This window comes from Phyllobates terribilis, unplaced genomic scaffold, assembly GCF_046119375.1.
Source record: "Phyllobates terribilis strain yellow unplaced genomic scaffold, ASM4611937v1 Scaffold_1__5_contigs__length_1240528914, whole genome shotgun sequence".
Taxonomy (NCBI): Eukaryota; Metazoa; Chordata; class Amphibia; order Anura; family Dendrobatidae; genus Phyllobates; species Phyllobates terribilis.
In genome coordinates, this window is record NW_027362761.1 from 745,270,875 (window position 1) to 745,286,279 (window position 15,405).

Here is a 15,405-nt window from a genome sequence, read left to right on the forward strand (position 1 = left end):
TCCTTGGAGTTGGCAGAACACGTACAGCGCCATTCTCAAGATCTGTACCCGGCTCCACAACATTTACCCAATGGGCAGTGAGGGAAAGGTATCGTCCCTGTCCATGCTTACTGGTCCACGCATCGGTGGTCAGGTGGACCTTGCTACTGATGGCGTTTTGTAGCGCATGTTTCATTTTTCCCTCCACAAGCTGTTGCAGGGCAGGGACGGCTTGCCTGTTGAAATTAAAGCGGCTGGGCACATTGTATTGTGGGACTGCCAATGCCATAAAGTTACGGAAGGTGTCAGTCTCCACCAGCCTGAATGATAGCATTTCAAGGGCCAGTAGTTTTCCAATGCCAGCATTCAGAGCCTGTGCTCGGGGGTGGTTTGCCGAGTATGGGCGCCTTTTCTCCCATGCCTGTGCTAACGATGGCTGTAGACTGGCCTGGGAGTGTGAGGATGACAGGGAACGTGGTGCTGTGGGTGGAATGACACTGTGTCTCTGTACAACAGTGCCAGAGGTTCTTCCATGGCGATCCTGTGAGGAAGCCGAACCAGCTGTGTGTGAGCTGAAGGAAGAGGCTACAACACGAGCTGAAGAGGTGGTAGGTGGCGCTGTAGGTTGGCCTAGGTCTTCAGTGTGTCTTTGTAACTCCACCACGTGCTTGGTCCGCACATGTTTCCACATATTTGTGGTATTGAGGTTGCTGACACTTTTCCCTCTTTTCACCTTCTGATTACACAGCTTGCATTTGACAAAGCAAATGTCATCTGCAACTGTGTCAAAAAATGACCAGGCACTGCAAGTCTTGGGAGCGCCCGCTTTGGGTTTTGGAAGAGCCATGCTCCTAATGGGTGCCGAAGTGGAGGCTACAGGCAACCAAGTCTGCCCCCTCCCTCTCCCTCCTTTTTGGGCCGTTCGGGGAATCTCTTCCTCAGAGCTGCTCCCACCACCTTCCTGTCCCTCACGCCATGATGGGTCAAGGACCTCATCATCTACACCACCCTCTTCAAACAACTGCTTCTCCTGGGTAGTCTTGACAGCACAGTACACACCAGAAAGTGGCACCTGAGTCTCATCATCAGATGCTTACTGAGGTGTGCTGCTGACCATAGACACTGGCCCACCCGCCTCTTCAGATTCAGAGAGACAAAACGGTTGCGCATCACAGCATACTACCTCTTCTTCAAATTCTCGAATTCTGCTTGGCTGGCCCTCTCTTTCCAAGCCAAGAGATTCAGAGAACAGAAGTAGAGATGGCTCCTGTCCAGGGCTCTCTGACTGCCTGGGCAATTTGGCAGGTGGTGAAGAGACAGATGGGTCCTCTTCAGTGCTCAGGACCTGAGAGGATCTGGAACTAATTGAAGTCGATGCATTAGCTGCCATCCATCCGACAACGGCTTCAATTTGGTCCTCCCGCAGCAGTGGGGTACGGCTAGCTCCTACAAAACTGCGCATAAAGCACTGTTCCCTGGTAAAACTGGGGGATGCTGAGTCACTGGTGCCCGCAGCAGGCACAGAATCCCCACGTCCTCTCCCTGCAGGCACAGAATCCTCACGTCCTCTCCCTGCAGAAACTCTACGCCCACCACCACGACCACATGCCTTACTCCCTGCCTTCTTCATCTTGGTAGACTGATAAAGATAGGCAGAAAAGTACTAAGGGCTTAGTGTGCTTATTCCTGAACAGTTGCTAACAGGTATAAGAAACACTAATTTTATAAAGTGTGGACTAGACTTTAATATGAGCTATTGTGGCCTACACAACTGTAAAGTGGAGTGTTTGGTGAACGTTATTTAGGTTTTTTTGTCACAAAAAGACACTGGATGTGCCCAAAGATGTAATACCGATAGTATCACAAACTTTTTGTAGCTATTACAATGCAGGAAGGTAACCTACAATGCAATAGATGAGGCTACAAAAAATAGGCTAATACTAATCTGGCTGGGGCTGCAGGGCACAAGGCTGCAGAAAGGCTCCTCTATCTACTCCTATAAAGTGTGTTTGGAACCAATGTAGCTGGATACGGATGGAACCACCACACTAATAGGAGAAATCAGGAAAAATGATCAATTAGCAAAAAAGGACAATGTATGAGGCAGTGACGCACGCTGAGCGCACTACAACCAGACATGGCTGAAGCACACACTACAGCGTGAGCTGCACTCACACACAGAGACCTTGCAGACAGCAGTGAACAGCACAGAGAACTGTGCACTAGCGCTGCAAGGCACAGCGGTTTATAAAGTAGCTTGGGTAAAGCAGAATAGAGCAAATAGGTAGCTAAATCTGTCCCTCAGAACAACAGCGTCCTATCCCTAACTGAATTCACAGCAGAGTGAGCTCAAAATGACGGCGGCGGCTTTTATAGTGCATCATGACATCATTTCAGCAGCCAATCACAGCCATGCCATTAGTTAACATGCCTACATGCCTAACAGGATGTGCCCACACTTCTTAGGATCCTCATTGGCTGAATAAAATGAAACTGGCTCATTGCATTATGGGAACTTCCGATTCCGGTATCCGATATTCTAAAAGTATCGGAACTAAGTATCGGAATTCCGATACCGCGAATATCGGCCGATACCCGATATTTCAGTATTGGAATGCTCAACACTATTTAATAGTTCTATTGCTTGCACTATTAAACAATTAAGTGCAATAGTGCAATTGTATGTTGGGCTGACCTGACATTGCAATTGTTTGCTGTACTAAACTTAGTAATATACCGATGGTGGTTCTGGTGATGTAGTCGTGTACCGACAGTGGTTATTATTATTATTATTTATTGTTATAGCGCCATTTATTCCATGGCGCTTTACATGTGAAAAGGGATATTCATAGCAAAAACAAGTACAATAATCTTGAACACAATGTGACAGCGACTGGTACAGGAGGAGCGAGGACCCTGCCCGCGAGGGCTCACAATCTATTAGGGATGGGTGAGGATACATTAGGTGAGGGTAGAGCTGGTCATGCAGCGGTCGTTACTGCAGGTTGTAGGCTTGTCGGAAGAGGTGGGTCTTCAGGCTCCTTTTGAAGGTTTCCACGGTCGACGAGAGTCTGATGTGTTGGGGTAGAGAGTTCCAGAGTAGGGGGGAAGCACGGGAGAAATCTTGTATGCCATTGTGGGAGGAGGAGATAAGAGGGGAGTAGAGAAGGAGATCTTGTGAGGATCGGAGGTTGCGTGCGGGTATGTAACAGGAGACTAGGTCAGAGATATATGGAGGAGACAGGTTGTGAATGGCTTTGTATGCCATGGTTAGGGTTTTGAACTGGAGTCTCTGAGCAATGGGGAGCCAGTGAAGAGATTGACAGAGAGGAGAGGCCGGGGTATAGCAGTGGGACAGGTGGATTAGTCGGGCAGCAGAGTTTAGGATAGATTGGAGGGGTGCAAGAGTGGTAGAAGGGAGGCCACAGAGCAGGAGGTTGCAGTAGTCGAGGCGGGAGATGATGAGGGCATGCACTAGTGTTTTTGCAGATTCATGGTTGAGGAATGTGCGGATCCGGGAGATATTTTTGAGTTGGAGTCGGCAGGAAGTGGAAAGGGCTTGGATATGTGGTTTGAAGGAGAGTTCAGAGTCCAGGGTTACTCCAAGGCAGCGAGCTTGGGGGACTGGGGAGAGTGGACAGCCATCGACATTGATAGATAGGTCAGTTGGGGGGGGTGAATGGGATGGCGGAAAGATGATGAATTCTGTTTTGTCCATGTTAAGTTTTAGAAATCTATCAGAGAAGAAGGATGAAATGGCAGACAGACATTGTGAGATTTTGGTTAATAGGGAGGAGATATCGGGTCCAGAGAGGTAGATCTGTGTGTCATCAGCATAGAGGTGATAATGAAAGCCATGGGACTCTATGAGCTGCCCCAGGCCTAAGGTGTAGATGGAGAAGAGCAGAGGTCCTAGAACTGAACCTTGGGGGACACCGAGAGATAGGGGGCGAGATGAGGAGGTGGTGCGTGAGTGGGAGACACTGATTGTCCTGTCTGTTAGGTATGAGGAGATCCAGGATAGGGCCAAGTCTGTGATGCCGAGAGATGAGAGAGTTTGTAGTAAGAGGGAATGGTCCACTGTGTCGAAGGCAGATGACAGGTCTAGGAGGAGGAGGACAGAGTAGTGTCGCTTGGATTTGGCGGTTAGTAGGTCGTTGGTGACTTTAGTCAGGGCAGTTTCAGTAGAATGGTGCGGTCGGAAACCAGATTGTAGGCGGTCGAAGAGGGAGCAGGAGGAGAGGTGGGAGGACAGTTCAGAATGGACGTGTTGTTCCAGTAGTTTTGAGGCATAGGGGAGAAGTGATATATGGCGATAGCTAGTCAGAGAGGATGGGTCAAGGGAGGGCTTTTTGAGGATGGGTGTGATTGAGGCATGTTTGAAGCATGAGGAGAAGACACCAGTTGTTAGTGACAGGTTGAAGAGGTGGGCTAGGGCTGGGATGAAGATAGTGGTAAGGTTAGGGATGAGGTGGGACAGGATTGGGTCAAGTTTACAGGTCGTGAGGTGTGATATGGAGAGTAAAGAGGAAAGTTGATCTTCAGAAATGGTGGAGAAAGTGGTTTTGGAGGAAGAGGGTTGAGTAGGTGTGGGGAGGGGCTGTGGGGGCTTTAGGCAAAAGCTTTGTCTGATCGTGTCAATCTTCTTCTTGAAGAATGAAGCAGTGTCTTCGGCTGAAATAAGAGGAGAGGGAGGAGGCACTGCGGGACGGAGGAGAGAATTGAAGGTGTTGAATAGTTGTTTGGGGTTGTGAGACAGGGAGGATATGAGGGATACGAAGTATGTTTGTTTTGCTGCAGTGAGTGTGGACTTGAAGGTAGTGAGGGATTGTTTGAATGCAATGAAGTGCTCATTGGAGTGGGACTTTTTCCATCTACGCTCGGCAACCCTGGAGGCCCGTCACAGTTCTTTAGTTAGGCTGGTGTGCCAGGGTTGTCTGTTGTTTGTGCGAGCTTTGGTATGTGTGAGGGGGGCGACCGAATCGAGAGCTGCAGCTGTTGTGGTGTTGTATGAAGTGGCAGCAACATCTGCATCATGTAAGGAACTAATGTCTGTAAGAGGGAGAAGGGATTCAGAGAGTGAGTGTAGGTCAAGGTGTCTGAGATTTCTGCGAGGGTGTGCAAGTTTGTGGAGTGGGGATTGTTGACCTGGAGAGGAGAGGGTAGAGAATGTAAGTAGGTTATGGTCAGAGAGAGGGAGAGGTGAGATAGAGAGGTTAGATAGGGAACAGAGGCGGGTGAAGATGAGGTCCAGCGTGTGGCCGTCTTTGTGGGTGGGTGTGGAAGACCACTGGGTAAGACCGAAGGAGGAAGTGAGGGATAGAAGCTTAGAGGCAGCTGAGAGGGAAGTGTCAATGGGGATGTTAAAGTCACCCATGAGGATAGTGCGGATGTCAACGGAGAGGAAATTAATTAGCCAAGTGGTGAAGTGGTCAAAGAAAGTGGTGGTTGATCCTGGGGGGCGGTAAATGACAGCCAGTTGGAGGTTGGAGGGGGAGTAGATGCGCACACAGTGCACTTCAAAAGAGGGGAGAGTAATTGAGGGCGGCAGTGGGATATGGGTGAAGGAGCAGTTATCTGAGAGGAGGAAACCTATTCCTCCACCGTGCTTGCCGGTGGGCGGGGGGTATGGGAGAGGTGGAATCCGCCGTACAAAAGTGCAGCAGGAGAGGCCGTGTCAGAGGGGGTGAGCCAGGTTTCAGTGATGCCGAGGAAGGAAACCTTGTTAGTGATGAAGAGGTTGTGAATGTAGGAAAGTTTGTTGCAGACAGAGCGAGCGTTCCATAGAGCTCCTGATAGTGGGACTGGGGAAGCAGGCGCTGGGCGTATAGGTATAAGGTTAGAAGGGTTACGAGAGTTTGGGGTAGATCCTGGGTAGGAAGTGGAAGTGATTGTAGGGATGTGGTGAGGAGGGCCAGGATTAGGAGAGATGTCGCCAGCAGTAAGGAGGAGCAGAGAAAGCGTTAGCAGGTGGGAGCAGGAGAGGGCATGAGGTGGCTGTCTGTGTTTGGAGACAAAGGATTGTATGTTGAGGAATAGCTCTGAGGAGGAGGTGAGGTGGGTAGGGAGAATGGAGGGAGAGATGAAGAGTTCCTTACTAGGTGTAGGGATTAGGGGTGGTTGTAAGAAGTGAAGGATTAAGGGGGTGAGAGTGAAAACAAAGACAAACATTGTTTACTGTGACTTAGTATCCAGTTACCTTCAGTTCCCTTCAGGTTCAATTCAGGATTAATTCTAATTTCTCATACTTCAGCTAATGGCCATACTTAAGGTAATGGCCACAGACTAAAGTCTGACTGGTTCTGGTGATATAGTCGTGTACCGACAGTGGTTCTGGTGATGTAGTCATCTAGATGTAGCAATGTTTAATTTATCAGACTTGATATTAGATCATTAAAGGGTCAGTGTGCCAGACTAAAATTATAGCCATCTGAATGAGGCCATACAGTGGGGAAAAAAAAGTATTTAGTCGTCAGCCACCAACTGTGCAAGTTCTCCCACTTAAAAAGATGAGAGAGGCCTGTAATTGACATCATAGGTAGACCTTAACTATGAGAGACAAAATGAGAAAACAAATTCTAAAAATCACATTGTCTGATTTGGAAAGAATTTTTTTTCAAATTTTGGTGGAAAATAAGTATTTGGTCATTTTCATCTCAATACTTTGTTATATATCCTTTGTTGGCAATGACAGAGGTCAAACGTTTTCTGTAAGTCTTCACAAGGTTGGTACACACTATTGCTGGTATGTTGGCCCATTTCTACATGCAGATCTCCTCTAGAGCAGTGATGTTTTGGGGCTGTCGCTGGGCAACACAGACTTTCAACTTCCCCCAAAGGTTTTCTATAGGGTTTAGATCTGGAGACTGGCTAGGCCACTCCAGGACCTTGAAATGCTTCTTACGAAGCCACTCCTTCATTGCCCTGGTGGTGTGCTTGGGATCATTGTCATGCTGAAAGACCCAGCCATGTTTCATCTTCAATGCCCTTGCTGATGGAAGGAGGTTTGCACTCAAAATCTCACGATACATGGTCCCATTCATTCTTTCATGTACATGGATCAGTTGTCCTGGTCCCTTGGCAGAGAAACAGCCCCAAAGCATGATGTTGCCACCCCCATGCTTCACAGTAGGTATGGTGTTTTCTGGATGCAACTCAGCATTCTTTCTCCTCCAAACATGACGAGTTGTGTTTCAACCAAACAGTTCTACTTTGGTTTCATCTGACCATATGACACTCTCCCAATACTCTTCTGGATCATCCAAATGCTCTCTAGCAAACTTCAGATGGGCCTGGACATGTAATGGCTTAAGCAGGGAGACACGTTCAGCCAACTTTAGTCTAATGTGTGTGAGTTCCTTAACTACTATCTAAAGGGTATGTGAACTTTTAGGGTATGTGCACACAATGTGTTCTAGACAACTGCGAATCCTCTGAGTTTTACAGGCTGAAGACACATTAGGACACACTGATGTGCTGTTTTGTGCTGAAGCAGCTGTTTTTTCCAACATCTTTTGGCCACCGCTAATTGAAATTGTATTAAGCACTAGTGAGCTGCTTCCTAGTAGTAGTGCGGAAAATGGTTAGGTGACCTATTTTAACCTCTTGGAGTCTTTGAAAACCTGAAGCTGTTAAAAGAAGCTCAAAAGACTGAACATATGTGCAACAAGTGCAGATGTTCATTCTTTTTAGTGTTTAATTAGCGCTTTTTCAGGCGAATTACATAGCAGATCTGCCTTTAATAGATGTCATATGCACATACTCATAGTTTGACATACCAGTAGGGGGCGTGATCATGTAAAGTGCCTAGGGCACCATGAATGCTAAATACGGCCCTGTCTGTGTATGTAAGTGAAAATAAATTACAGTTGTACAGCAAGGCAGCAGTATGGGGCGGGACTGATAACAGGTGATTTGTCCAGTCAACTAGTTGAAGTGAACAGAGGACACATCAGTTGGGACTTTGAAGGAACAGGTTACTACTAATTATGACTTGGAGCAAAAAATCATTATTTTATATTTTTTCAGGACTATGCATTTTCAGTTTTGCTTACTTTTTTGGGAAATCATCATTGTTGATAATGAAAAGCCTCTTTACAAAAGAAGAAATTAAAGAAGATTTACAAAGTAAGTAGATTTGGTTCCTCTTATCCTTGTGGATTTCTTATATACCTAAAGTTTATGCAAAAATATCAACTGCACTTTTACATAGCACATGCGGCATGATGTCATGCTTTTGACTCTATGACTTGCACGTCTTTTTAGTAATATTCCTATTTTCTGCAATAACGATTGAGATGTTTTCAGAAGAAGAAATGTTACCAATTACCACCTAATATTTATGAATACAACAACTCATTAAAGTGACATATTATTGTTTTAAACTTTTATAAGGACTTAAAAATGTAACTTGTTTTGTAACATTGTTCTCAATACACAGTACATAATCACAAGTCAGTGTTCAGTTTCTTTGTTGCTCTTTTCTAGACGACAACTTATCAAAAAATTTGACAGATAAAAGTTTTTATGGACATATTAAAATATCATAATTATTTATTAAGATTATATGTAATGCATGTCTACAGCCTAATATTGCTATGAACATATTAGCTGCAATAACTGGAAACAGTAAAATGGCAATTATAATAATCTGTAGTTCTTTCTCCAGTTTAAAAAAAAATTAACACATCAAATTTTTTGATGGGCAGCATTAAAAAGTGCCTTATATTTAAGGACAAAGTAGGAATTTCTGAACAGTTGGTAACCCCGCACTTATCATTAAGTTCATTCAGACATCTTCGTGGCACGTACTTGTTCTATCCGTGTTTTACTTGGAAAGAACATGTACCATTATAATCTATGGTGCTATTCACATGTCTATATTTTTCACGGACCGTGTGTCTGTACAAAACTCACAGAGACATGAACGTTTTCTTGGCTGCACATATGAAAAGTGCCAATACAATAAATAGTCTATAAAAAAAACCTGTCATCTGTAGAGTGCAAGCTGTTATGGACAGCGGGGTCCTCTCTAACTCTCGCTTGTAAAGTGTGAGTTCTTATGCTTAACAGGGTCCTCTCTATTTCTCTCTCTCATCTTATGATCAGTGGGGTTCTCTCTCTTTCCTATAGAGTATAAGCTCTTATGGTCAGCAGGGTTCACTCTCTCTTTCCTGTAGAATGAAAGTTCTTATGTTCAGTAGGGTCCTGTCTATCTTCTGTAGAGTGTAATCTCTTATGATCAGCAGTGTCCTCTTTCTCTCCTGTAGAGTGTAATTTCTTATGGTCAGCAGGCTCCTCACCCTCTCTTGTAGAGTGTAAGCTCTTATGATCAGCATGGTCCTCTCTCTCCTATGGAGTGTAAGCTATTATGATCGGCAGGGTCCTCTCTCTCGCCTATGTAGAGTGTAAGCTCTTATGATCACCTGTGTTTTCTCTCTGCTGTAGAGTGTAATTTCTTATGATCAGCAGGGTCTTCTATCTCCTGTAGAGTGCAAGCTCTTATGATGAGTGGGGTCCTCTTTCCTATACAGTTTAAGCTCTTATGATCAGTATAGTCCTCTTTCTTCTTTAGAGTGTAGTCTCGTACGATCAGAGGAGTCCTCTCTCTTCTGTTAAGTGTAAGCTTTTATAATCAGCAGGATTCTCTCACTCCTGTAGAGTGTAAGATTTTATGGTAATCAGGGTTCTCTCTCCTGTAGAGTGTAAGCTCTTATGTTCAGCAAGGACTTCTCTCTCCTGCAGAGTGTAAGCTCTTATGGACAGCAGGGTTCTCTCTCTCTTTCCTGTATAATGAAAATTCTTATGATCAGCAGTGTCCTCTCTCACTCTCCTGTAGAGTGTCATTTCTTATGATCTGCGGGGTCCTCTCCCTCTCCTGTAGAGTGTAAGCTCTTATGATTAGCAGATTCCTCCCTCTCCTGTAGAGTGTAAGCTCTTATGATCAGCGGGGTCCTCTCTGTGCTGTAGAGTGTAATATCTGATGATCAATGGGGTCTTCTCTGTCTCCTATGGAGTGTAAGGTTTTATGATGAGTATGGTCCCCTCTCTCCTGTAGAGTGTAAGCTCTTATGTTCAGCAGAGTCCTCTCTCTCCTGTAGAGTGTAATTTGTTATTTAATATCAAAAGTCCCCAATGTCCTAAAATTCTTATGATCAGATTGTCAAAACTATGACTTTTTATACAATGTTTTATTTTTAATCTTTACAGAAGCATTTGAAATCAATAGTATAAAAATGTTAGTTAAAATTAACAGAGGACAAGAAATACAGCATGCTAGAGAACCAGTTGGACGAGTTCATAAGAAGGTAGTGGTGAGGAGGAGGCAGGATAATACAACCATCATCAAAGGTTACTGTAAAAAACACAAGGAAGAAGAGGCTCTAAATTAAGTCTTCTCCTTATCTGACAAAGCAATTTGCAAATCTAAATTTCACATAATCTTTGTCAAGAGTCTCATCTGGAGTAAAAAAAAGCGAGCTTTTGATGTGCTAGTTTTCTCATGGAGGTCATTTAAGAAGACTGTATGGCAAAGTTCCAAGATAGCGTGGGCATTTAAGGATTTTCAATTTCTTGACAAAATTCTGAAAAATTCTTAAGTTGCATGTATGTATACTTTCATTGTTCTCCTATTAAAAAGGAAATGATTTATTATTAGTATTTTAGTCAAGAGAAGGAACAGGAACTGTGGCCGGTATCAAAACTGTGAAACTACAGTAAAGTAAAATAATAAACCAGACTAATGTATAGCAATGTACCTGCTCTGAGGCTATGTGCCCACATAGCGTTCTTGCAGCGCTTTTGCGGCCGCGAAAACGCTCGTAAAACCGTCTGCCATGCAAACAATGTGAATTCGGATGTGCTGTGCACATGATGCGCTAATTAGCGCGCCAAATTCGCATTGCGTTGCAAAACGCAGCATGATCATTTCTACCGCGATTACGCCGCAAATTCGTGGCCATTGAGGAACATTGAAACGCCGCAAACCCGCAGGTGTATATGGATTTGCTGCGTTTCAATTAAATTCAATGGCTGTGAATTTGCAGCGTAATCGCGGTGTGTGTTGTACCCAGGATGAAGAGGAGACTACAACTCCTCTTCATCCCGGCTACCATGCGGTGAAAAAAAGAAATAAAAAAGTTAAAAATAAAAAAAAACTGTTTACTCACCTCTCCGGTCTCCTCCCGGCTGCGTCCTCTCTCCTCGGCGTCCCGCGGTGTACTTGCAGGACCTGCTGTGACGTCATATAATCAGCTGATGGTCACGCGACCATCAACTGACTAAATTACGTCAATGCAGGTCCTGCAAGTACACCACGGGACGCCCAGGAGAGAGGACGCAGCCGGTAGGAGACCGGAGAGGTGAGTAAACAGTTTTTTTTATTTTAACTTTTTGATTTTTTTTTTTTTTTTTCTTACTATAGATGCAGCATTTAAAGCATCTAAGTTGGTCACACAATATAAATCCATGCCAGTTGCATGGATTTATATTGTGACCAACTTGTCAAGCACTTTTCCAAGTGATGCTCAAAATCGCTTAGAAAAGTGCTTGAAAAAACGCATGCGAAAACTCATGTAAAAACGCTGAAAAAACGCTTCTCCCTGGCAGAAAAAACGCATGTAGAGTACAGACCAAAAGTTTAGACACACCTTCTCATTTAAAGATTTTTCTGTATTTTCATGACTATGAAAATTGTACATTCACACTGAAGGCATCAAAACTATGAATTAACACATGTGGAATTATATACGTAACAAAAAAGTGTGAAACAACTGAAAATATGTCTTATATTATAGGTTCTTCAAAGTAGCCACCTTTTGCTTTGATGACTGCTTTGCACACTCTTGGCATTCTCTTGATGAGCTTCAAGAGGTAGTCACCGGAAGTGGTTTTCACTTCACAGGTGTGCCCTGTCAAGTTTAATAAGTGGGATTTCTTGCCTTATAAATGGGGTTGGGACCATCAGTTGTGTTGTGCAGAAGTCTGGTGGATGCACAGCTGATAGTCCTACTGAATAGACTGTTAGAATTGGTATTATGGCAAGAAAAAAGCAGCTAAGTAAAGAAAAAGGAGTGGCCATCATTACTTTAAGAAATGAACGTCAGTCAGTGTGAAAAATTGGGCAAACTTTGAAAGTGTCCCCAAGTGCAGTTGCAAAAACCATCAAGCGCTACAAAGAAACTGGCTCACATGAGGACCGCCCCAGGAAAGGAAGACCAAGAGCCACCTCTGCTTCTGAGGATAAGTTTATCCGAGTCACCAGCCTCAGAAATCGCAGGTTAACAGCAGCTCAGATTAGAGACCTGGTCAATGCCACACAGAGTTCTAGCAGCAGACACATCTCTTCAACAACTGCTATGAGGAGACTTTGTGCAGCAGGCCTTCATGGTAAAATAGCTGCTAGGAAACCACTGCTAAGGACAGGCAACAAGCAGAAGAGACTTGTTTGGGCTAAAGAACACAAGGAATGGACATTAGACCAGTGGAAATCTGTGCTTTGGTCTGATGAGTCCAAATTTGAGATCTTTGGTTCCAACCACCGTGTCTTTGTGCGATGCAGAAAAGGTGAACGGATGGACTCTACATGCCTGGTTCCCACCATGAAGCATGGAGGAGGAAGTGTGATGGTGTGGGGGTGCTTTGCTGGTGACACTGTTGGGGATTTAATCAAAATTGAAGGCATACTGAACCAGCATGGCTACCACAGCATCTTGCAGCGGCATGCTATTCCATCCGGTTTGCGTTTAGTTGGACCATCATTTATTTTTCAACAGGACAATGACCCCAAACACACCTCCAGGCTGTGTAAGGGCTATTTGACAAAGAGGGAGAGTGGTGGGGTGCTACGCCAGATGACCTGGCCTCCACAGTCACCAGACCTGAACCCAATCGAGATGGTTTGGGGTGAGCTGGACCGCAGAGTGAAGGCAAAAGGGCCAACAAGTGCTAAGCATCTCTGGGAACTCCTTCAAGATTGTTGGAAGACCATTTCCGGTGACTACCTCTTGAAGCTCATCAAGAGAATGCCAAGAGTGTGCAAAGCAGTCATCAAAGCAAAAGGTGGCTACTTTGAAGAACCTAGAATATAAGACATATTTTCAGTTGTTTCACACTTTTTTGTTAAGTATTAGGGTTGAGCGAGTATGTTCTGTCCGAGTATGCTCGGGTCGAGCTCCGAGTATTTACAGCTGCTCGGTGATATGGTTGAATCGCTCCCATGTGCATGATTTCCAACTGTTTGACAGCTTTATTACATGTGAGGAATGTGTAAGAAATAGACATTCCTCACATGTAATAAAACTGTCAAACAGTTGCAAATCATGCACACGGGAGCGATTCAACCATATCACCGAGCAGCTATAAATACTCAGAGCTCGGCCCGAGTTTACTCAGCGAAAGGGTTAATAGAACATACTCGCTGAACACTATTAAGTATATAATTCCACATGTGTTAATTCATAGTTTTGATGCCTTCAGTGTGAATGTACAATTTTCATAGTCATGAAAATACAGAAAAATCTTTAAATGAGAAGGTGTGTCCAAACTTTTGGTCTGTACTGTAAATCTACATGCGTTTTTTTCTGCCAGAGAGAGGCAAAAATGCTCTGCATCAAATCTGCATCGTGGGCACTAACCCTGAATGTCAAATGGCATTCCTCACTTTTTGAGTCCTGCAGTGTGCCAAAAACAATTAATCTCCACATACAAGTGCTTCTCACTAAATTAGAATATCATCAAAAAGTTAATTTATTTCAGTTCTTCAATACAACAAGTGAAACTCGTATATTATATAGAGTCATCACAAACAGAGTGAACTGCTTGGTGCTCAACCCAGCATCTCATTGCTCGCGCTCGCCGAGTATTTCCTGGGTTGCTCGGCTCGAGCTCGGGTCCCTTCCTTGCATGTTTGGCGCTCTTTAGAGAGCCAATGAACATGCAGAGATTGCCTGCCACTCACTGTAATACCACATCCATGATGGTTGTGGCATTACAGTGATTGGCTGGTCGCACAGCGTCATCAGGTCTTTATCAGACCTGGCGCCGCCATGCTCCTCACAGTCACTCCGGAATCAGACAGTGTAGGGAGAGGTGCTGCTGAGCTAAGGAGAGATTTGCTTGTTTCTAGTTAGTGTAGGTATACCAGACTATATTAGAGACATATATCCATCTCAACTAACAGTCCTTCTGAGGACTAATCCAGCTGCAGAGATATCAGTGCAAGGCATGCAGGGTATATAGCAGACTGTAGTGCACATAGCAAGAGGGTCCATTCCAGTTCTGTCTGCTGGTGCTTTTACAGATATTTGTAGAAATTGGCCTAGGTATCAGGGGCCAGGACTCATTTTTTTTTAACTTAATCCTGATTATTTGCTTAAAAAGCAATCCAGAGAACACCATTTATCTGCGCCATTTGCTTGTTGGCACTGCAGAATACAGCCAGGTCTTTTCCATATTACAGAGCTAAAAATACAGCTATTTAAAACTGTGGTTTGTCCGTCACACGGATCACATATAATTGCACTGAAAATATTGTCATTTCTGGCCTCCATTGAAATTTTGTTGCAGTGTGTCAGTGAACTTATTGACACGAGGTCGGCGTTTTTAAGAATAGTTACCTACAGGCCAGCTTATTTAAACTGTGGTTTGTCCATCACACGGATCACATATAATTGCCATTTATGGCCTTCATTGAAATTTTGTTGCAGGGTGTCAGTGAACTTATTGACACAAGGTTGGCGCTGTTAAAAATATTTACCTATAGGCCAGTTATTTAAAACTGTCGTTTGTCCGTCACACGGATAACATATAAGTTCGCTCAAAATTCAGCCATTTGTAGTGAGCATGGAAGATATTGTCCTCCATTTAAAATGGGCAAGGGACGTGGCAAGGGATGGGGAACTGGAGTTTCAGTAGCCGTGAGTCTTGACCGCATATTCCTCAGCCTGATCCTCCTTCCTCCCACCATGCCGAGTGCCCAGAGACAACTGATCCCACACTTGGACACTCTGAAGAGCTGTTCACTTTTCCATTTATACTGTAGATTCGGGCCTCTCGTCCGGTCCACTTGAAGTGGGGCTAGAGGAGATTGCCACCGTCGCCTTCGTATGACCGTGGCTGCTCAAATATTTGGGCATCACTACATGCAAAGTGTCACAAGAGGTGGATGATGATGAAACACAATTGCCAGAAAGTCAGGAGGAGGACCACGGTGCGGAAGTGGAAGACGAGGTGGTGGATGATATAGTAACTAACTCAACCTGGCAGGAGGACATGCAGAGCGAGGACAGCAGCACACAGTGGAGGGAGGCTGAGCACCCCAACAGGCAGGAAGAAGCAGTGTGGTGGCCGCAGACAGAAGGCGGGCAACCGTTCCCCGTAACACCAACACGACGGATGTTGCCTGTACATCTGTTAGGTCTTCCCGAG

General features: G+C 44.7%; 1 protein-coding gene across 2 annotated transcripts in view; it reads left to right on the plus strand.

Annotated features, from left to right (window-relative positions):
* Positions 1–7,905: 7,905 nt before the first annotated feature.
* The window catches only part of LOC141170686 (beta-1,4-galactosyltransferase 1-like), a 668,956-nt gene continuing 661,456 nt past the window's right edge, over positions 7,906–15,405 (plus strand). For both annotated transcript variants that reach the window (XM_073655176.1, XM_073655177.1), the window contains exon 1: positions 7,906–8,106. In XM_073655176.1, the coding sequence (XP_073511277.1) occupies positions 7,968–8,106 (139 nt within the window). In that variant the 5' untranslated portion in view covers positions 7,906–7,967. The remainder of the gene's footprint in view (positions 8,107–15,405) is intronic.